General features: G+C 68.3%; 3 protein-coding genes across 4 annotated transcripts in view; 1 reads left to right on the forward strand and 2 right to left on the reverse strand.

Annotated features, from left to right (window-relative positions):
* The window catches only part of BIN3 (bridging integrator 3), a 41,853-nt gene extending 38,263 nt beyond the window's left edge, over positions 1-3,590 (forward strand). The window contains exon 9 of the mRNA XM_072846177.1: positions 2,465-3,590. Within this exon, the coding sequence (XP_072702278.1) occupies positions 2,465-2,611 (147 nt within the window). The 3' untranslated portion in view covers positions 2,612-3,590. The remainder of the gene's footprint in view (positions 1-2,464) is intronic.
* Positions 3,591-9,287: 5,697 nt separating this feature from the next.
* On the reverse strand, positions 9,288-12,798 carry C25H8orf58 (chromosome 25 C8orf58 homolog). The gene is made up of 7 exons (XM_072846309.1): positions 12,722-12,798; positions 11,428-11,549; positions 10,161-10,666; positions 9,927-10,082; positions 9,755-9,842; positions 9,566-9,669; positions 9,288-9,488 (listed from the first exon to the last, which is right to left on the reverse strand). The coding sequence occupies exons 2-7, from the start codon at positions 11,471-11,473 to the stop codon at positions 9,405-9,407; spliced, it is 984 nt and encodes a 327-aa protein (XP_072702410.1). The 5' UTR covers positions 11,474-11,549; positions 12,722-12,798; the 3' UTR covers positions 9,288-9,404.
* Positions 12,799-14,193: 1,395 nt separating this feature from the next.
* PDLIM2 (PDZ and LIM domain 2) lies at positions 14,194-20,577 on the reverse strand. 2 transcript variants are annotated; one of them, XM_072846074.1, is made up of 10 exons: positions 20,489-20,577; positions 18,886-18,992; positions 18,210-18,361; positions 17,746-17,815; positions 17,571-17,662; positions 17,430-17,475; positions 15,538-15,689; positions 15,090-15,235; positions 14,907-15,012; positions 14,194-14,784 (listed from the first exon to the last, which is right to left on the reverse strand). In XM_072846074.1, the coding sequence occupies exons 2-10, from the start codon at positions 18,976-18,978 to the stop codon at positions 14,586-14,588; spliced, it is 1,056 nt and encodes a 351-aa protein (XP_072702175.1). In that variant the 5' UTR covers positions 18,979-18,992; positions 20,489-20,577; the 3' UTR covers positions 14,194-14,585. The 2 variants fall into 2 exon arrangements, with proteins under 2 accessions (XP_072702175.1, XP_072702174.1); XM_072846073.1 differs by having other exon boundaries at positions 15,538-15,692.
* Between the last annotated feature and the right edge of the window lie 280 nt (positions 20,578-20,857).

Consider the following 20,857-nt stretch of genomic DNA (forward strand, 5'->3'; position numbering starts at 1 on the left):
TCCCTCCTTGCACTTTATTTTCCAACTAGAAAACATGATACTCCTCTGGGTTTTAATGAAATGGGGAAAAAAAATGGGGCTTGTGAGGCAGGACTGTCTGTGGGGCAGTGCTGTGCGCTGGGGTGAGCTGCTGCCGTCCAGCCCTGGCAGCGACCCCGGGCTTTTGTTTTGTGTAGGGCTGACATAAACACAAACTGCTGCTGCCCGGCTGTGGCACTGTAAACGCGATCTATAGAAAATCAGGAGAACACGGTGTCCCGAAACAGAATTAGTTCAAGACAGGTGGACTCGGGGCCGTTGGCTCGGTCTCAAAGGCGAGTTGGAGATGGGATTTGATGGGATGGGGACGGAGCATATGGTATCCATAGCTGGAAAAGTACTGAGCTGCAGGCGGGCACGGGCCTGCCGGCAGCAGGTACCGTGATGGCGACCGCAGGGTGTGGGGTCCCCTGCTGCTGGGGCTGTCAGTGCCCATCGGTCTGGGGTGCATCCCCCTCCCCAGCACCCACCCCGGTGCAGGGACCCCCTGTAGAGGCAGTGATAGTTTTCACCCATATTTCAACGGGAGAAAAGCACCAGGGGATCAATGCCTGTGGGATCTCGTTGATAAAGCACAGGAGACGCGGATGGCGATGCATGCCAGCGCCCCGGATGACTGCCTACTGGTTACGCACTGGGTCCTACTGGGGGAGAAGAGCATCCCCAAGGAGACCCGCTGGTCCCTGCTGGGGACCCAGCATCTCCCACAGGAAGGGCTCGATGGCTGCGGCACGTGGGCCGTGGGGGGGCAGCGACCAAAATGTTTGCTCTGCCTTGCCCGTTCAATATGGAGGAGATGCTGCTGTGGATGCTGGCATGCCCGGGGCTCGGGGGGCAATCCTCGGGGGGGAGGCAGCAGCTCCCCCGGCTGCACGCAGCTGCCTCCGGCCCCGCCACCCCGGGGAGATTCACTTCAGTGTGCCGGCGCCTTTTTTGTGCCGGAATTGGCAGCGCTGCTGGGCCATATGTGAATGAACTGAGCCCATCTGACGCCAGGTTGGGGACGAGGGACGTGGAGGGCTGCTCCAGAGCTCCGGCACCGGGCTTCGCAGCCCTCCGTCCGGGGACCGTGCTCACCCGTGGCATTGCTGAGGGATTATGGTGGTGGCGGGTGTTTTTTGGCACACTCAGCTCGGGGCAGCATCTCTTGCTTGCATGGGACTGGGGCTGCAGCCAGCGGGGAGGATGCATTGGGGTGACCTGGCTGCGGGACCGTGGTTTGGTGGAGGGGGCTGCAGTGGGGTGACGGGGGGGCTCTTGCCTGCTCGGCCCTGCCACCACGGGAGCGGGGTTCATTAGTCACTGTGTAAATGAGCATTGATGTTGAATCACCCAGCACCCGCCGCGTGGGGAGACCCAGCCCCAGAGCAGCCCCTGCCGCACCCCAGCACGGACGGACCCAGGGGAGGGGGGGGATGCAGGCAGCTGGCAAAGGTGTGTGGGTCCCCAGCATCTCCCCTCGGCCCTGCCCAAAATAAGCATCATTTTGAGCAAGATTAGGGGAGCCGGTCTCCATGGAGACTGTGCGTGTCTCCGCACCAGCGCTGCTGGAGACGCTGGGGCCGGCCCCGGGTGCCCAACGAGCCTCGCCTGTACCCCTCTGTGAAATGGGGGCAATGCTGGCATCGTCCGGCCCTGGGGGCAGCGCTTCCCTGTCCTTCCCTGCCAGAGCTGGGGGGATGCCCAGGCCAGGCATCCCCATCACCCTCCTCCCGCGGGGCTCAGCAGCCCTCCGAGCTGGGGGGGCCCGACTCCGCCACCCTGCCCGCAGCGCCGGGGGCTCCCACAGGCAGGGCTCGCTGCCAGTGCCCGCCGGGCACCGCGGCTCTCCTTCGGCGAGAGCCCGCGCCTGAGCAAGGCAGCCCGGTGCCATCTGCCTGCGCTGACCCACTGGCTCCCACTCCGGGAAGCGCTGCTCGCTGCCGGAGTTAATTGGCGGTGCTAATTAGCACGTTATTAAAACACCCCTCCCCCTGCTTCATGCAGGGTATGGCGCTGCCAGGCGTGATGCTCGCCACGCTCGCCGTGCCCCTGCCCAGGGAGCAAAGACCTGTTGCAGAGCCGGGCAGCGTGGGCAGGCCGCTCGTCCCCGTGCCGGTGACACCGGTGACAGGCAGGGGACAGCCCGGCTGTGGCAGGGGGCTGGCGGCTGCACGGCAGTGCCGGGTGCCGGCGGCAGCCCCGTGCGCACAGCTCCCCAGATGGGAAGCGAGCAGAGAAGGGCAGCGTGTTATTAAAATGTGTTGAGTTGTAATAATCTAAGGGGGTGGTATTAACACATGGGAGGAAGCTATTTTAGAAACAGAAATGCTAAGGCAAGGGGCTGGCTCGGGCAGCGCCGCACCTCTTGGCTCCCACGGCAGGGTGGGGAGGAGACCCCCCACCCCCCTGCCCCACTCGCCCACATCTTTCTCCCCCCCTCCAGGTCGTCTACTACACGGAGATGCACAAGATCTTCGGGGACCTGACGGCGCAGATCGACCGGCCCGGCTTGAGCGATGAGCAGCGGGAGCGGGAGAACGATGCCAAGCTGAGCGAGCTGCGGGCTTTGTCCATCGTGGCTGATGACTGAGCGCCGTGGCAGGACGCCAGTGATGGGGAAGGGGCTGGGGATCCCCCCTCGGCTCCTGCAGCCAGGCTGCTCCCCACCTTCTCCCTCCCGGGGCTGGACTCGGGGGGCTTTAGCCGCTGGCTGCTCCCTTTACCCCCACAGCTCTGCCCTCCTGCCAGGACAAGGTATTTCCTGGGGCTGGGGGCACAGCAGGGCTCCCCCCTGAGCCAGCCGTTTTCCAGAGGCAGCGTCCGGATCGTCTCTGACCCCCGGCAGCCAGGCTTTGCCTTAAATAGAGGTTTGCGGTGGAGCAGGGAAGTGAGCCATCCCGCTCGGCTGAAAGCGGGGAGCGGGCTGGGTGCTGTTGGCCATTCCCAGGCCCCAGCACCATCACACAGCCCCATCCCCGCACCCACCCCAGGTCCGGATCGGGCCCAGGCTCCTTGCCTTTTTGGCAGGAGGATGGGGTCACTCCTGATGCTGGGCCATTCATTTTGTGCCTTAGGAGCCCAGTAGCCCCCCCAGGGGAGGGTAAAAGCATTCAAATTCACAGAATCATATAGGTTGGAAAAGACCTTTAAGATCATCAAGTCCAACTGTAAACCTAGCACTACCAAGTCCACCACGTCCCTAAAGGACACCACTACGCCATGTTCCTAAAAATTCCACTTTTTTGAGACATTAAGAAAGGACGATGAAAGGGCTGCGCTTCCCCCACCAAGCATCAAGCGATGCCGCACCCTGAATTCACCCTGTTTTAAGCAGTAACAGTAAAGTGCCTCTGCCCCACAGCTGGAGAGGGGAGGGGTGCACATCTGCACAGCGATGGGTGCATGGGTGCCCACCGAGGGGTACGGGGAAGCCCAGACCCCAGGGCAGAGGAAGCCAGGGGGATGCAAGAGGGAAATGCAAGCCAGCTGGGAGCAAACCCAGGGAAAATTGAGGGGCTGGGGTGGGGCTCCACAGCCATCCCCACCCCTCGGTGCCTGGGCTGGGACGGGGGGGGCTCGGCTGCTCTTCAATAAAGTTTTTGGCAGAGCAGGGCCGGGGTCTGTGTCCGGGCGGGTGCGCGGTGCCAAGGCCGAGCTGCTGCCGCCCTCTGCCGCCGCCTGCCAGCCACTGCCGCACCCGGGGGGGGGGGGGGGAACCCACGCAGGGATGCTCCCCCCGTGGGCTGGCATGGCCCCCAGCCCCCCTGGCTGCAGCAGAACGCTGTTGGGTTGGAGGTGTAATTTTAAGAAAGGTATGACGGGGCTGGAGGAGGTGGGAAAGGGAAAAAGAGGGATTGAACAGTCCCTGAAGAGACGCAGAAAGGAAACAGCTTCAGCAAAGCACAAGAAATACAATTTTACAGTCAAATACAGCGAATTCGATCCCGAGCTGGCGCTTTTCAGCTTATAGAGAGGCTGCAGGAGCCCTTCGCTGCTGCCCTCCGCGTCCTGGGACGAACCGCTGCTGCGTGGGACAAGCAGTTACGGGGCTGGCACGGCGAGGAGCTGGTAACTGCAGCAAAGAAACCTGCTACGAAATCCAGAGGCTGCCCCGAGCTGCCGGGCAGCCTGCGGCACAGCGAGCCCCAGCCCGGTGTTTGGCTCCTTCCATCCTGAACAAACCAGTTTGTCCCCAGCGTGTGTGTCCAGCTCAGAGCAGCGAGCTGGCCCAGGCCCTGTCCCCGATACACACACAGCTGCAAGATTTCCTACCTACAAGGTTTCCATTAAACATAAACACTGGTCAGAGCAAACCCTGCGCAGCCCTGCGGCCGCCCCAGCTCCGCGTGCCTGGGGTGGGAGCCAGCTCGAGCCCATCTCCGCAGGGAGAGGGCCGGGACAGAAGAGGCTCGCAGGGACCCTGCCACCATCCAGGACCCTGCTGTGGTGACATCCAGGCAGGCAGGGACTTCGTTCTCTCCTGGTGGAGATCACCTGGATGCCGGTTCCTCGTCTAAGCAGTCGTTAGTCTAGAAGAGAGGAGATGGGGTGACCGGCAGCTCGCCAAGAGGGGACCTCACGTCCCAGCACATCGCACCCCAGCTTACCCAGCTTGACCTCCAGGGCATGGATTTTGCTTTCCAGGTAGAGCTGGCTGCCTTGCTTTCTCCAGCAGCTTCCCCAGGCTGAACACCGTGACCTTGTGGGAGACCTGGGCCGGAGGCAGCAGAGGGAGGTTTCCTGGAACGAGAACGACTCGTCACCCACCACGCAATCTCCGACGGCACGGGCTCCGCTATACCCCCCAGCATCCCTACACCTACCGAGGAGCTCCTCTTCCCTTCGGTGCAGGTAGCCACAGGAATTCAAATCGAAGGCTAGGAGAGCATCCAGGGACAGGACAGCGCTTGGGTGCAGAGCCTTGGGCTGCTGCAATGCAGATGTGCATTCGGGATGGGAGAGGCCAAGCTCCCCAAAACACCAGCGCTGCGGAGCGGGGTGCGGGCTGTACTGAGACAGCCCCCAGGACGAGCGGGATTGAACCAGGGACACGGGGTTCCCCCCTGGCTACGTACCTACGCCTGCTCAGCCTCCTCCTCCGCTGTTTCGGCAGCCCTTTCTTGGCTCCAGGTGCCTGATCTCCGGCAGCTCTTCCTTCTCCACCAAGGCCAGCAGCACCTTGTAGCCAAAATCCCGCTGCAGCATCTCCTAGAAGAGCTCAGCCACCATCACGGCCACTTCAAGGAGGGAGAGGGGCACAGGGGACCTGCTGGCCCATGCTGTGCCGAGCCTGCTCGGAGTAGAGCTTCTCCCACCACCTCCTGCGCTGCAGGGTGCAGAGGGAGATGTTGGAGCACAGCATGCCTGTCCTGCCTGGCCGGGTGGGGATGGACCATGAGGGCTGGTTCCTCGGGGGCTTTGGGCTCCAGCGGTAGCTTGGTGGTGTCTGCGGCAGCCATGTGCTGCTTGGGGACTCCATCTCCTGCTAAAAACTGCCCTGGTGAGGTGGGAGCGGGAAGAGATGGTGCTGGGAGCCATCACGCAGAGCAGGACCTCGTCTTCTCCGAAACACAGCCCCATCCAAGCACCTACAGAAATGAAACCGCTTTTTGGGACGTCTGAGCTGGCACGGCACCCGGCATCACCGCACTCGGCCCCACGGGAAAGCTTCTCCGGTGACGGAGGCAGCGAGGGTCCCTTCTCTGCCTTGGGCTGGCACGAGGCTTCGCACTCCTCCAGGGAGCCCTGCCCAGACATCCAGCAAGAAGATCACCACCACCTCCCACCGGTACCCGAATTCAGCAAACCAGACCCTGAGCACGGCGGGGAATGGCGGTCAGGGGTGCCCCAGGAATCCCAGCAGAAAGCGGGGAGCTGGACCCCCGTAAAACCATTCCCGCTGCTGGCAGGGAGGCTGCGAAGACAGGAATGAAGGGGATGGGACCAGAGCCCTGACAGGTCATGGAAAGGCTGATGACTGTCCCCAGCGAGGCCGTTTGCAGGGACACGGAGCGAGGCCCCAGCCCGAGAGCATCCCCTGCCCAGCCTGCACCCGGGTCCCATACAGTCGCTGCTGGGACCGAGCCAAGCCTCCTCCTCCAGCACGGGGAACTTCATCTCCCCTCAGCTGTTCCTTCCCAACCGCATCACATGCCAGGCCAGGTTTAAGCAAAATAAAATCAGTTGCCACGGTTACCCGGAGCAGGGATGCTATATATAACTGCCATGCAAGGAGCCGAGCCCATGCGCCCGAGCGAGGGCCGCGCTCTTCCATGGGCGACACGTGGGGAGCTGAGCCCTGGCAAACCTTGCGCCGGCTCCTGAGCGGGCAAAGGTCCGTGGCAGCCCCGCAGGGGTGGTCTGCGGTGCCCTGGGTGGGCAGCGGCCACGTGCTGCCTCTTGGCCGGCCGCTCCACGGCCCAGAGGTGCTGCACTCCGTATTGCCTGCTGCAGCTGGATTAAACCCCACCTGGGCTCTCCAAAATCCACTTTGCTTCCCCTGTGGCTTCATCTGCATCGCTGTGTCACCCCGTGCAGGGCTGCCAGCCCTCCCCTGCCACCTAACACCCAGCAACCTGCCTCTCCTCCATCCAGCGCATCCACCCCGCAGTCCCAGAGCTGCTCAGCAAAGCGCAGCTCCTGCTCTGTGCCGTCAGCTCCTCCTGCCGTCCCTGCACTCGAGAGAGGGATTTCACCCAATGCAAACTTAACCCGAGCGTTCCCCGCGGTGCAAACTCTGCTCCCGCCTGGAAACCTGCTCCTGAACAAGCAGCCCTTTGCCAGGGCTGGGTCTGCACACCGGCAGGGCCGCATGCTGCACGCTCTCCGCACCGGGCCGGGGAGGAGGACTCCGTCTTACATAGGAAAAGTGGATAATTACCGGTTTCTCGCACCACCCGCAAGATCCCAGCGTTAACAGAGAGAGCTTGCAGAAAGGGAAAATTAACTCTTCAATGTGGTGTGCTCTCAGCCTTGATTTCTGAAACGCTACTGAGTGAAGAACATCAGCACTCAGACCTCCAAAAAGCAGAGGGAAGGGATGCCGCCACTCAGAGATGCCCGAGCCAGTGGCACTCACCACTTTGTGCAGCCGCTCAGGCCCAGCCCAGCCTGTGCCATGCGAGTGGCCGTGCACACCGGGACTGTCGGCTCAGCGTCGGGATGGGGCCGTCCCGTGATGGGGCCCATTCCCCACTGACGAGCACAGCTTCGTCCTCTTTCCTCCCCGGCAGGGACAAGGCAGAGGCAGGCGGTCAGCCCAGCCGCATCGCAGCACCCCGACTGTCCCGCTCCCTCCCCAGAGCCCCTGTCCCCCTTTGGGGACAAGACCCCCAAAGGACATGACCAGGTTTTGCAGACGCCATCCCACAACCAGTCCAGCAGTAAATGCAGATGACAGCGTACCACCAAACCTACGAGCCTTCCCCCAAAACTGGGTGAATTAACCCTCACCGGGACTGCCGAGTCCAGCACACGCCTGGGTCCACACCTCAATTTGCTTTGTCGGGTGCTCGGGAGCCTTCCAGGTGATCCAGCCACGGGCCCCTGCGCCGAGAGCAGACCTCCCTCCTCCTCACCGTGGCCCTGAAAGCAGAGTCAGCATCATCCAGAGCGGCCTCAGCATCCTCCTCGGGCTCAGCCACCAGGATGCGGCTGGGGTCCCGCTGGCGAGGGGGCCGGGCAGGGGAAGCCGGCGCAGGCAGAAGTGGTAGAAGCCGCAGGGCAGCCGGATGCTGCTGCAGCATCTCCCCGGCATCGCAGCAGGGGCTGGAGGCAGAGAACCGCGCTGAGGACGTTGGGGCTCGCTCTGAGCGGGCTCACCTGACAGCCGTCCCTATGCACGCGGTGTGGGAGCACAGAGCTGGCTGCCCCGAGACTTAGAGAAACCAGAGAGCTCCTCTCTGACAACAAATATCCCCTCCAAAAAAAATCACTATGTGGCCAGAGCACCCAGTAGGGAAGGGCCCCGTGTCTTAAGGTCAGGCCCAGGTGAGTGCTCAGTGCTCCAGAAGGCACGGGGGGGGTGCAGGGCAGCAGGGGAGGGGGCTGCCCAGATGCCCACCCCGCAGCGGGGACACACATCCCCGTCCTTACCCTCTGCCCGGGTGGCTCCTGCTCCTGTCCTTGTCCCGGGCATCTCCCCGGGTGGCTCGGGTGAGCGGACAGGGGTGATGGGAAGAGGTTCACCGCCGGGGAACGGAAGGGGAATAAGCATCGTAAGACCCCGGTGGCATCACCCAGGAGTGAGTCTGCTCCAGAAAACCTGAACACCCGCAGCACCCCCTCATCACCCTGTGCTCACCGCCAGCCTTCCCGGGGTCACTGCCAGAGCCCCCCCCCGCCCCTCGGTGCCCGGATCCGTCCCCCGCGTTCAGGATGAGCACTCACCTTCCCAGGGAAGGACGTGGCGAGGCTGGAGCAGCCGCTGGGGCCGGGCTCCGAGGATGCCCTGCTGCTGCCCACAGGGGCGGGAGCGGTGCCGGGGGTCTCGGGAGAGGCTGTGGGGTACGCTGCTGAAAAAAAAAGGGAAAGAAAAAACCCCAAGTCACGGTAGGAAATCGCCAGGGAAGAGGGGGGATGGAGGGGATAACAGGGTACCTGGTCCGAGAGCGCCTGGCCGGGGCTGCAGGCAGCTTTCACCAGCATCTTCCTCACCTGCGGTACCCGGCCCTTCACCACGATGAGGGGCTCCATCAGCACCAAACCACCGCGGGCAGAGCATCCCCCCGGCCCGGCCCCCTCCTCACCTGGGCTGGAAAACCACCTCCTCGTCCCGTCCCCCCCCCCAAACACCCCTGCAGCTCCTGACCACCCCGAGGAAGACCCGCTGCTTCTCCCCCACCTGCCATGCGACCGGCAGCACCCCTGCCCGTCCCCCCCCGGTGGGGACCCCCCTCCCGGCACCCCACCCACCCACCTACGGCAGCAGCTCGGCGGGGAGCGGGGGGCTCAGCAGGGAGGTCCTGGGGGGGGGACACAAGCCGTAGCCCCCCCCGAAGCAGCGGGACCACCCGCAGCCCAGCCCGTCCCGGGGCTGACCCGGGGGGGGGGGGGGGGGAAGGGGGGGCAGCCGCTTAAACCGGGCCGTGGGACCGGGACCGGGCGGACAAAAGGGGCGGAAAAGCCGTCGGAAGTGACGCGGCCGTGACGCGCCCGCGTGTAACGTCACACCGGGTTGAGGAAAGTGACGTCACCGCGCGACAGCACATCACCTCGCAAAGAGCCGCCTCTTTGGCAGTGAAAAGGCTTTATTAAGGGGGGGGGCGGTGGGCCGGGGACCGGCCCCGGGTGGGCGTGACGTCATACGGTGGGGTGTGATGCAATAGGTGCAGCGCAGCTCCTCCATCCAGGGGCGGCAACAGGACCGGGACCCCCCCCCGGTCCTACCTGCATCGGCCGCCCCGCAGCGAGCGGCGGGTGAGGCGGGTGAGCAGCACCTTCACCCGGCCCCAGGGCGAGCGGCCCTCCTGCCGGGAGACACGGCCGTCGGCGGGGGGGCCTGCGGGACCCCCTCCGCCTCGCCCCATCGCCCCCCGGCCCCTACCTTGTCCGGCGTCGGGGTCCCCGTCCCGCTCTCGGAGGGGTCCAGCAGGCTGGGGGAGCTGGCCGAGTGCCCCCACATCCTCCGGCTCGGCCCAAGGTCGGGCGCTGCATGGTGGGGGGGGGGGGAATAAAGCTGGGGGGGGGTCCAGCCAGGTATGGCCTCGCCATCCCCGCATCCCCCCCTGCTCACCTGGCGCCTGGCTGTCCGAGCAGGAGCGCGGCCGGAACCGCTCGCCCCTCCACACGGCCCCGTCCTGCCCCGGCAGCTCCCGGGTGGGCTGTGGGCACGGAGAGGCAGGGTGTGAGCTGGGACTCCCCACCACCCCTCCGCCCCGAGCACCCCACGTCCTCCCAGCCCTCACCGTGGTGTCAGGGCGGGCGCGCTGGGCATCCGCCGCCTGCTGCCGGAGGAGCCGGTTGTCCTGCTGCAACTGGGCCAGGCGCTCCAGCATCTGGCAGACGTGCTCCAGGTACCGCAGCCCCTGCCCTGGCGCGGGCAGGGCCGTGTCCGGCGCAGCCTGTGGGCCAGCGAGGGCTCGAGGGCTGCCGGGCACCCGAGCCCCCCTAGCCGCAGCCACCCTTTCCCCGGCACGCACCGCTCCCTCGGGGTCCTCCGCGCTGGGCTCCTCCGGCTCCTGGGGGTCCCGCACCGACTCTGCCCGCAGGTCGGCCGCGCTGGCACTGCGTCGACCGAGCTGTCGCGGGCAGCGTCCGGGCGCCCGCTGCCTCCTGCTGCGCTGGGCTGCCTGCACCAGCTTCTTGCTGGCCAAGCAGCTGCGGGGTGGCCGGGGGGGCTCGGTGCCCTGCTCCTCTCCCGGGGGGCTCTTCTCTGGTGGGAAGCCGTCGAGGGAGAAGCTGCTCTCGGAGCCCAGAGGGGTGGAGGGTGAGTGCTCGTTGCTGGCCATCTCCACTCCGGAGTCCTCCGACTCTGATTTGAGGAGCCGCCCGCTTGCCGGGGGGCTGCCGGGGGAGAGGGATGGCGGTGGGGGGGGTCCCCAGGTGCTCATCCCACCCGCGGGCTGCCGCGGGCTCTCCTGCAGCCGGCGGTAGACGCTGGCAGAGGTGCGCACCACGCAGCTCTCCGCCGTCTCCCAGGGACCATCTGCGGGGTGGGGGAGGCCGGGTGGTGTCAGAGGGGGGGTCCCCGGGCGGAGGCAGGGCAGGGGGCTCGCCACCCCCACGTACCCAGGCGTGGGCCTGCCACCCTTCCCAGCCCCTCGAGCCACCCCGCAGCAGCTCCAGCCATGCCCGAAGCCGCTCTCCCTGCCACCATGCAGAGTTACAGCCCCCCAGCCCAGGGACCCCTCTCCGGAGGGTCCCCGCAGCCCCTGCCTGGTGCTGGGGATGCTGGTACGATGGCGGCATGTTGTCGCTGCTCCCCAGGAACATGCCCCAGCACCCAGCCCCATCCTCCCTCCGCCCTCCCCGCACTGCTGAGCTGCCTGCGGAGCACCCGTGGTCCTCGCTCTGACCCGGCCGGGGCTGCACAAGCGACTGCTCCCACCGCACCCCACTCCGGCTCGGTGCCAGCTGACCCAGGACACAGTCGGGCCACTAGGATGTAGGATGGCTCCGGGGACCTCTGGCTCCTCACTCTTGCCCCGCAGTGTGGGGGGCATCACCAGCCAGCACGTGCCTACCGTCACCCTGCAGCTCAGGGTGGGATTGCAAAGAGGCAGCGGGGGTCTCTGCCCTCCTGCCACGGGCGCCCACCTCCCTCCCCAGCCAGGCCACGGCAGAGGGCTCAGGGAGGTGGGGAGCAAAGCTTTGGCACCCTCCCAGCACTCGATTTGGGGTGCGGAGCTGCCCACCCCCCCCGGCAAGCCCCTGCTTGGGGGCTCAAGCCCCCCGCCCCGCACTCACAGCAGCTGAACCTCCTCTTCCAGACGGCACGGGAGCCACCCCACATTGCCAAGAGCCGGAGCCGACTGCCGGGCGCGCGTCCCGGCACTCCCTTTTATAGCCACCCCAGCCGGCGACGGGCCCTGTATCCAGAGGCACCTCATTACAGGACTGGTTCCCAACTGGTTCCTCACAGGATTTGGGATCAGCGATACTGGCTGGGCCGGTGGTTAAGGGCTCCCTTCCCACCCCAAGTGGGAAGGCGGGAGGGTTATTTGGGCACCGGCAGGCTGCAGGCAGACAGCCGGGTGCCAGATGAACCCCACCGCTTTGGGGAAACCCTGCTCAGGGCCGAATTCACCAGCCAGGGGTTCCCGGAGCCCCCCAAATTCCTGCCCCGGGCCCCGTGCAGCCACACCGATTCAGCCAGGGCCAGAGCCACTCACCGCGCATCCCTCGTGGGCCAGTGCCCGCACGGCACGGGAGCCGGTACTGGGAGGTCGCGGCCAGCCGGTGGACAATCCCACCGTTCAGCGGCCACATGAATCCCAGCAATGCCGTGGGGCGGCCCCTCCGCCCTGGCACAGCCGGCTGCCAGCAGCCCCGCTCCCACGCACCAAATTTCCACAGGCTGCCGGGGCTGCGTGGGACGGCCCCGCGTGCCGAGGGGCTGCTTTCCTCCCCCGGCCACGGCGCTTCCCTCACCTACCCCACCGCCACGGGGGTTTCACCGGGGCTCGGAGCCCCACCAGACTGGGGGGGCACAGGGGGTTCCTTATCACTGGGAGAGCTCAAACCTCCCCCGTGGGCGCCGCCGCCGTGCTGGGGGTCCCCCTGAGTCCACAGCTCTGGCTCAGACCCCCGGTACCTCCCAGGCTCTGCTGCTGGAGGCGGGGGTTCCCAGCACAGCCTGAGCTGGGGGGCACACAGGGGTAGGCCGTGGGTTTCTGGGACCCCCGCACCGCATGTGGGGACCCAGCAGGCTCAACCCCGGTGCAGGCACAGGCCCATCAGCCCAAATACACGCTCGAAGGCAAAAATCCTGGTTTGAATTCCCAGCACAGCCGGCACCCTGGGCCCCTCCCAGCAGGGAGACCACAAACTGGGGGTCCGGAGACCCCCAGAGACCCCCTTCAGCACAGACACCACAAATTGGGGGGTGCCAGAGACCCCCAGGGCCCCCCCTCCAGCACAGACACCCCAAATCAGGGATCTCTGAGGATCCCCTCCAGCATGAACTTCGCAGGCTGGGGACCCCGGGGGACCCCCAGCCGCACGGGGGGGTCCCCCACAGCCCCAGGGACCACCGACTCACCGCGGTGCGGCTCCACGCTGAAGGCTCCGCGGCGGCGCAGCATCCCCAGGCAGGGACGAACCGGGGGCCGGGCCGGGCACACCGGGGGCCGGGCAGGGTGCAGCGGGAGGACCGGGGAGGGCAAACCGGGGGCCGGGCAGGGCGGAGGGGACGGCCCCACTCCTCCTCCGCCGCTTTATGGGGCAGGGCTGCGGGGCGGCACGGCCCCGGGGCGGGGCGGGGGGGCCGCCCCCTGCCCGGGCAGCACCTTTGCCCCCAGCCCCTCTGCCCGGGGCTGTGCTACCCCGGGGGGGGGGCTCACGGCCTCCGGTCCCCCCGAGGCAGAAGCGTTTTGGGGTTTTTTCTCCTCTTTTTCCCTTGCACCGAGGCCGTGGGCACGCTGCCGGGCTGGCGGCAGGAGAGACGGGCAGGACCGTCCCTATCCCTCCCGCCCTGGGGATGCTTAATTAGAGCCACCACGTCCTAACAGCACTGAGCACTGCAGGCCTGGAGCTGGCAGGGGGCTCAGCCTGCCTGTCCCCCTGCCTGCACGGGAGCTGGCAGGGACCCCCAGGCAGGGACCTGCCCCCCCCGCCTGCATCGGAGCTGGCAGGGACCCCCAGGCAGGGACCTGCCCCCCCCGCCTGCACGGGAGCTGGCAGGGACCCCCAGGCAGGGACCTGCCCCCCCCGCCTGCATGGGAGCTGGCAGGGACCCCGGGCAGAGGGACCCCCTGGTCCATGCAAATCACACCACAGCCCACACGTGAAGGGCCCGGGGCTGATCCCTCCGGGAGGCTGCGGGAATTTGGTGCCTCGATGGTGAGGGCTCGGCCAAGCCCAGGGGCACATGGGGGGCTGCAGAGTACCCCCAGCAGAGAGCGGGCGGCGGGGCAGGGGAGCCAGCTGGGGATGTGGGGAGCCACGGGACGTGGGTGGCTCGGTGGGGAGCTGCCGATAACAGCAAAGCCCAGATAACAGCAAAGCCCAGATAACAGCAAAGCCCATCTCCGTGCAAACAGGCACGGAGGGCGGAAAGCAGCGATAAGAGCCCACCTGGACCTCAGCAGGACAAAGGCCCAGGCCAACAGCCCACAATAAAGCCCCAACACCTCCCAGGGACACCCGGAGCAGGGAGGGGACAGTCCGGCCCCGCGGGGAGCCCTGACCTTCCCGGGAGCGGGGCAAGGCCAACCGGCATCCAGCCCTGTGCATCACCAGAACAGACCCGTGGAGCCTGTGCCAAGCCCTGGACCCTGCTCTGGGGCAGGGGGTTTGCTTCCAGCTCCCCACTGCTGCTACGGGTGCAGGCAGGAGGGCTGTGGGGTCCGGGGTCCTTGCCTGCACCCTGGGGCTGGGGGGAAGCCCACCTTCCCCGGCCCCGTGGTCCCAGCCCTGGGAGGGCAGAGGCTGCCTGCCCCCCCTGCCCCGCACAGACCAGACAGGGGAGTGGAGCAAATATATATTATATTTATATAGAGATCTGGTTTAATATCTCAGAGAAGCCCTTTGAAGTCAGTGTACAAAGCGGTGCCAGCCCCCTCTCCGGTACCTAAGTGCTCAAGCGTCCCTGTGCCCCCCCCGCTGCCGTGTCCCCGGGTGTGTGCAGCTGCTGCAGCCCAGGCTGAGAACCGACCCAGCTCATCACACACAGACACATCAAGGGCAAAGGCGGGCAGCTGCAGCGCATCACCCCCGCCCCAGCCATCCACAACCTGGTGATGTCCTCGGCCCCCAACCCAATGCCCCCCCACCGCAGACCCTGCCCCTACCAAAGCAGTGGGGCTGGCAGGGTGTCCCAGGGGGGATGGGGTGCTTGCTGCTCCCCGGGACACGGCGGGATGCAGGCGGCGAGCTCCCCGCCGCACCGTGCCGGTGCCTGGGGCTCAGGAGTGGGGGGAGACAGGGGGGGTGGCGGCAGGCCCCCCCGGGGCACCCTGGTAGCGCAGGCGGGCATGCTTCTCGCAGTAGAGCTCGTCGCCCACCCAGAAGTGGCCCCGCATCTTCAGGTTGAGGCCGCAGTCGGCGCAGGCGTAGCAGGACGGGTGCCGGTAGCGGCCATCCTGGATCCTCACTGCCTGCGTCCTGGGGGAGACGGGGAGGGGGGCATCAGCAGGGCACCCCGTGTCCCCCCCGGGGTCCCCTCCCCTGCCGGGAGGGATGGCAGGGACAGATCCTGCCCAGGGAGCCCCCCCAGCCCCACTCACGCGATGGTGCTGCCGCACTTCTCGCAGACGTGCAGCTTCTGGACACCGGCCACGGGCTTGCGGGCGCTGGGCGAGAGCCGGCTGGGGAAGGGGGCTGCGGGGCCAGCTGCGAGGAGACGAGGCCGTCAGGGTCCTGCCGTGCCCCCGGCCGGACCCCCCCATCTCCCCCTGTACCCCCCTCACCTCCGCCCTCGTCCTCCAGAGCCTCTTGCAGCAGGCGGAAGGTGCTGGACTGCCGCGGGGCCGCCCGCAGCTCCCGGTTCTCCTGCAGCATCTTGTAGACCTCCGAATCCTCCTCCAAGCGCCTCATGGCCGGCTCCGAGCCCAGGCTGTGGGTCAGCACCCCGGGGGGAGATGGAGGGGGGGGGTTCCCGGCACCCGGACGCCTGGGTCCGTCGGGCTGCACCCCGCCGCCCGCCACCTGCTCCCTCCACCCTGGGGAGCTGCCCCAGCCTGCCCGGCCCTCCCACGTCCCTACCTACCTCTTAACTCTTTGCTCGGGCTCCCTTAGCAAGGCAGCACCCAGCATGCACCCCGGGGTGCGGAACCGCCGTGCTGGGACGGGTGCATGGGGCTGGGGGCTTCCCTGCCTCCCCGTGTCCGTCCACCCCCCCCCAAGCACGCTTCGTACCTGTTGCAGAGGCTGGGAGAGGGCGTAGAGCGGCGCCGCTCTCTGCACGTCTGCCAGGGGCTTGGGGGGGCCCCGAGTCCCGGCGAGGGTGGGCGGGGGGGTGGAGGCAGGTTCGACCCCGGGGAGCTGTTCTGGCGGCTCAGGCTTCCTCGCTTCTGGGAGGGGGAGAGAGGTGCGGGGTGTCCTGGGGGGCTGGCAGGGGGGTGCCGCAGCAGCCCCCCAGCATGCCCCAAGCCTGGGAGCGAGCGTGGCATCTCCTGGGCAGAGCACAGGGAAGAGCATCTGCAGACCCTCCCTCTCCTCCTGGGCACCCCAGGGACACCCGGACCTGGCCAAGGGGCTTTTTCCAAGCCCCCGTCCCCAGAGGGATGGGTGCTCCACCTCGCTCCCCCGGAGGGATGCAGGGATGCTCCACGGCTCGGCACGGGGCAGCTGCTTCTGCTCCGCTCCCGCGCTGGGGCCAGGGGGACCCCAGGGGGGCCAGGGGCAGCGCTCCCACCCCGGTAACCCTACGCCGGAGCCCGTCCCCTCCCCGGCATCTGCTCCTGCTTAGCAGCCCTGGCGAGGCAGGAAAGGCGAAACCCCGGCTAAGTGGAAGCCGATGTTCCCGCGAGCAGCCGCCACGCAGATGCAAACCCCGGCAGGAGCCCAGGGATGGGGACGGGGACGTGAAGCCCCTGCCCGGACCCCGCGGAGATGGAGAGGGGCAGCGCCGGGGCTCTGCGGGGCCACGAGCAGGCGAGGGACGAGCTAAAATTAGGCACGGGTGGAGCCGGGCGCCTTGGCCTTGTCCCCACCAGCACCAACCCGCCCTGGGATGCGAGGAAAAGCGCGGTCCAAGGGCAGCCCTTCCCCTCGCCGCCCCTTTGGGCAGGGGTTTTTGGGCACGGCATCCCGCTCAGCCCCAGCCCCACAGCGGGAGGGGGGCTCCGGGGCAGGGAGGGACCCTCCGGGGCCGGCACCAAAGCAAACAAAGGGCTGGGGAGGAAGGAGGGAGCGGGCGGCCGGAGGAGCCAAGGGGCGGCCGGGGCCGCGGCCAAAGGCAGCTGGGAAGGGCCGTGCTCGGGGCCACTATGCTTCCCGATTTGGGCTTGAAAAACAAGAAAAAAGAAAGCAGGGAGGGAGGAGAGGAGGGAGACGCCAACCCCGGAGCCAGCGGCTGCCCCGCGGGGCACAGCAGCCGCCCGAAACCGCGGCGGGGAGGGATGGGATGGCCGCGGGCATCCCGGGACCGGTCCGGGCGGCGGGGAGGCATCCCAGGCCCCAGGCATCCCAGCCCCGCTCCCCCGGGCATCCCACCGCAGCAGGGACCGATGGGCGCTGCCGGGGGTGCGCCGGGCTGTGGGTCCCTGCCCTGCCAACGCCCCAGTCCCCCGGGCTCGCCGGAGCAAGGCCGGGCCTCCCCAAACTGGTTTGGCCTCCCCAGGCTGGCGCCGTTGCCAAGAGGCGCCAGGTAGGAGCGAGCAAAACATCCCTGGCCAGATGTGCCGGTGCCCGCGGGGCCCGGGGTGCCTGCCAGCGCGGCGGGGAGGCGGCCGGTGGCACCGGCAGCATGGCAGAGACGGTCCCCGAGGCAGAGTGGGGCTGGGCGATAATGTGGCAATGGGGCTGCAAAGGGTGATGGGTTTGGGCTGCAAAGGGCGATGGTTTGGGGCTGCAAAGGGCGACGGTCTGGGGCTGCAAAGGGTGATGGGTTTGGGCTGCAAAGGGCGATGGTTTGGGGTGCAAAGGGCGATGGTTTGGGGCTGCAAGAGGCGATGGTTTGGGGTGCAAAGGGTGACGGTCTGGGGCTGCAAAGCGTGATGCTGCGGGGCTGCAAAGGGTGACGGTGCACAGATGCCCCCCCAGCATCTCTGCCTGGCCCCGCACAGCCCCCCCAGCTCCCTGCTCACCTGGCAGAGGCCGGGACAGGCGAACTCCTCCTCCAGGGGCTGCGAGCTGGGGGGAGAGGACGGAGCCATCAGGAGAGACCCCGGCCCTGCCCGGACCCCTGCCCACCCCCCAGCCCCACACACAGCTGGGTCTGGCCTTACCTGCCACTGCCGGGCGGGGGGCTGAGGGATGCCAGGCTGGAGAAGGAAGGTCTCAGGGTGCCCTGGCTCTCTGCCTGCATCTGCACCGCGTCCTGGGGAAGGGAGGGAGACGCCAGCAGCTGAAATCAGCCCTGGGCGGGGGGGCCGGGGTGCGCGGGGGCTGCCCGGGGCTCACCTGGAAGCGTGTGGCCAGCCTCTCCGGTGAGGCTTCCCCGTTGGCGTGGCTGGGAGGTGGCATCGGGGACCTGGGGACCGAGGGAGAGGGGGGGGTCCTGCATCTGCCCCAGGAGCATGCAGCCCCTGTGCACCCGTGGCGTGGCATGGCATGGCATGGCATGGCATGGCCGTTCCCCTGCAGCCCCCCGGGGAACTGGAAAGAGGCAGCAGCCCCAGGCCCCCCAGCTGGGACCAGCTGGCCAGGTAACGGCTGCCAGGGCTGCCTGGCCTCGTTACCGCCTGACTCTTTAATTACAGAGCCGGGACAGGCTCCCGCGGGGATGGCACAGCCCCAAGAGTTGCTGGAGGGGAAAAACAACCGGCACACACGTGGCTGGGGACCCCAGCCTGCGCAGGGACGCCGCTTCCTTGGGGCTGGGGACCCAGGCGTCCGGGCTGACACCCCCCCATCACAGCACCCACCTCTCCACCTGCAGCTGGAGCTGCCCAAGGCTCTGCTTGATCTTATTCTGCGCCTCCACGTTGAGCATCTCGGCCGCGCTCTCCCCGTTGATGGCGACGATGACGTCCCCCTGCCGGAGGTCCCCCACGGCCGCCTTCCCATGCTCCGTCACCTCCGTGGAGAAGGGGACACGGGGACAGCCTCGGTGTTATCTCAGAGGCGCTGGGGACAGCGAGCCCCCCGCCAGCCGTCCCTCGGCCCCGCGCACGCCGGTGGGAAGCAGCCTTTAATTGCAGCATCCCCACACGCAGCCCTCGTGCATCGCCGCAGACGAGGTCCCGGCACATGGTTGGGCACAGCCAGCTCTGCGGTGGTCCCCAAATCCCACCCTGCCGGGATGCTCCCACCCACCGGGGTCCCCACAGCCTTGCCAAAACAGTGCCAGCCCCTCTGCCGGGGTGCGCACCCATGAAGGGGGACCAAGGCCGCGGCAACAACAGCCGGAAACTCAGCACAGCCCTGCCCAGCCCAGGGGCGGCACGAGCCCCCACACCGTCGTCGCCCGCCATGGGGCCGTTCCCACGGAGCAGGATCCCTCAAGGACAGTAAACAGGATCTGCTCCCCGGAGCAGCCCGGCATGGCGCCCGCCCCGGCAGCCCTCCCCGGGGCGAGGGAGCAACGCAGGGGGCTCCTACCTTGGAGACGGTGATGGGTTTCCTGAAGTCCCTTCCCCCGGTGATGCGGAAGCCCCAAGGGGCCGGGCCGGCCAGGGTCACTGTCACCAGCATGGCAGCGGGCGGCTCTGGGCGGGCAGGGAGCCGCGGCGTCAGGAAACCCCGGGGCGTCAGGAAACCCTCTCCTCCCTCCATGAGGCGCAGCCCGGCAGACCACCCGCCGGAGGCCTCCCCCTGTCTCTCTTCCCCCAAGGGACCCCGGCACGGGGCCGATGGAGACCAGCAGCGCCTTCCTTCCGGGGAGGGGACCCACGACCTCACGCCATCGCAGGGTGCCGGCAGCCACCGCCGCTTCCTCTTGCCTCCCCGGTGCCCCCGGCCGAGGCTGGCGGCTTCCTCCCCTGCCGAACCCGGTTGGGGACCAGGGGGTCCCAGGCACCCCACTGCTGGCTGCGGCGGTGCAGCCGGTGGGACAGCGCAGGCGAGGTCACCCCGCCGCCCCAGGGCCTTGTGCAAGGCAGGAAATCGGTGCCGCCTTGGCAGCGAGGCCGGTGGCTCGTGGCGCGGCACGGCACGGCAGGGCCAAGCCAGCGGGGTTTGGAGGGGAGGATGCGGCTGCGAGGGCAGCCAGCGGCCGGCGAGGGAAGGATCCTGCTGCTCACCACGGCGGGGTCCGGACGTGCAGCAGGGCTGCAAGCACCCCCACCCCGAGTCCTTCGCCCCGTGCCGGGAAAGGATGCTGAGGATCCCCCGGGCTCCCCACGGCACCCCAGCGAGCGTGGCTTCGACGGGACCAGCGGGAATGGGCAGCCCCCTCCCCTGAATGTCAGGTCTGGCATCCCTGCTCCCTGTCCGGCTGCCCCGCGCCAGCCCAGCCCCGTCCGGTCCCGCCGCAGCCGGCAGCCAGCAGCGCAGCCGGGCCTGACCCCGCCGGCACAGCCCCGGGGTGGCCGCGGGAGCCGGGCACCCCGTCCGCAACCGCCGGGGAAGGCATTTTAAAAATCCCAAGCGCACAAAGAGGGGCTTGAGAGGCTGCCCGGAAGAATTTCCTGGGCTGGGCTTCGCAGCGGCGGGAGAAAACCCCAAACCCCCTCCCCAGGCCCAGCCTCGCTCAGCATCCCCGGGCAGCGAAGCCTGCCGCCCCGGGGACCCCGACACCCGGCTGGGCACGACTCCCGGAACCCCCAAAAGTCCTGCACCCCTCCTCCGTGCCCTGCAGCCCTCCTCCGTGCCCTGCACCCCACCTCCGTGCCCTGCTCGGTCCCGGCTCCGCTCCCCGCCGCACAGCGATGCTTTTGTGGCCGTGGCGGCTGGCGCTGCCGCCTGGCACCCCGCGGGGCGTGACGGCGGGTGACAGGCGATGCCAGGAGCCGCAGGGGACGCGGGGACACGCGGGGACACATCTGCGGGACAGCCTGCCCGCGCCCCCCGACCCCCCCTCCTCCCCTCCTCGGGGGAGCAGCAACCCGGGCACCGGGACCCCCAGAGCTGCATCCCCGAGGGACGGGCACGTCCCGACCGCCGGCAGCATCCCGGGGCCGGCGCCCCCCGCGCCCCCCGCTCCGTGTCCCGTCGTCGTCCCCGTCCCCCCCCCGCCCCCCCGCAGCCCCCCGGGCGCACTCACCGGCGGGCGGCCGAGCCGGGCGGCCCCGTGGGGCGGCGGAGCCGAGCGCGGCCCCGGCGGCGGCACCGCCCCCTCGGAAGGGGCCGGCGGAGCCCGACGGGGCCGGGCCGGGCCGGGCGGCAGCTCGGCAGCGCCGTCTGCGGGCACGGCCGCCCCGACGGGGCGCACGGCCCGGCCCGGTGCGGCCCCGGTGCGGCCCCGGTGCGGCGGGAGGGCCCGGGCGCGGGGGCCGGGAGACGCCGTGGGATCCCGTGTGCCGGCGTAGCCCCATGCAGCCCTGCGTGCACCGCTGCAACCCCCCCCGGGCACCATTGCAGCCCCACATGCACCGCTGCAGCCCCACGTGCACTGCTGCAACCCCCAACATGC

Source organism: Ciconia boyciana, chromosome 25, assembly GCF_034638445.1.
Source record: "Ciconia boyciana chromosome 25, ASM3463844v1, whole genome shotgun sequence".
In the NCBI taxonomy this organism is placed as follows: domain Eukaryota; kingdom Metazoa; phylum Chordata; class Aves; order Ciconiiformes; family Ciconiidae; genus Ciconia; species Ciconia boyciana.

Excerpts from the sequence above, each read along its gene's own strand:
- PDLIM2 (XM_072846073.1), bottom strand. The coding sequence starts at position 18,978 with ATGCTGGTGACAGTGACCCTGGCCGGCCCGGCCCCTTGGGGCTTCCGC. Across the intron at positions 17,816-18,209 it reads CTCCAGCTGCAGGTGGAGAG|GTCCCCGATGCCACCTCCCA; the intron begins GTGGGTGCTGTG and ends CTCGGTCCCCAG. Across the intron at positions 15,236-15,537 it reads TCTCCCAGCCTCTGCAACAG|CCTGGGCTCGGAGCCGGCCA; the intron begins GTACGAAGCGTG and ends GCTGACCCACAG.
- C25H8orf58 (XM_072846309.1), bottom strand. The coding sequence starts at position 11,473 with ATGTGGGGTGGCTCCCGTGCCGTCTGGAAGAGGAGGTTCAGCTGCT. Across the intron at positions 10,667-11,427 it reads GAAGAGGAGGTTCAGCTGCT|ATGGTCCCTGGGAGACGGCG; the intron begins GTGAGTGCGGGG and ends CCCACCCCGCAG. Across the intron at positions 9,670-9,754 it reads CTCGGACAGCCAGGCGCCAG|CGCCCGACCTTGGGCCGAGC; the intron begins GTGAGCAGGGGG and ends CCCACCATGCAG.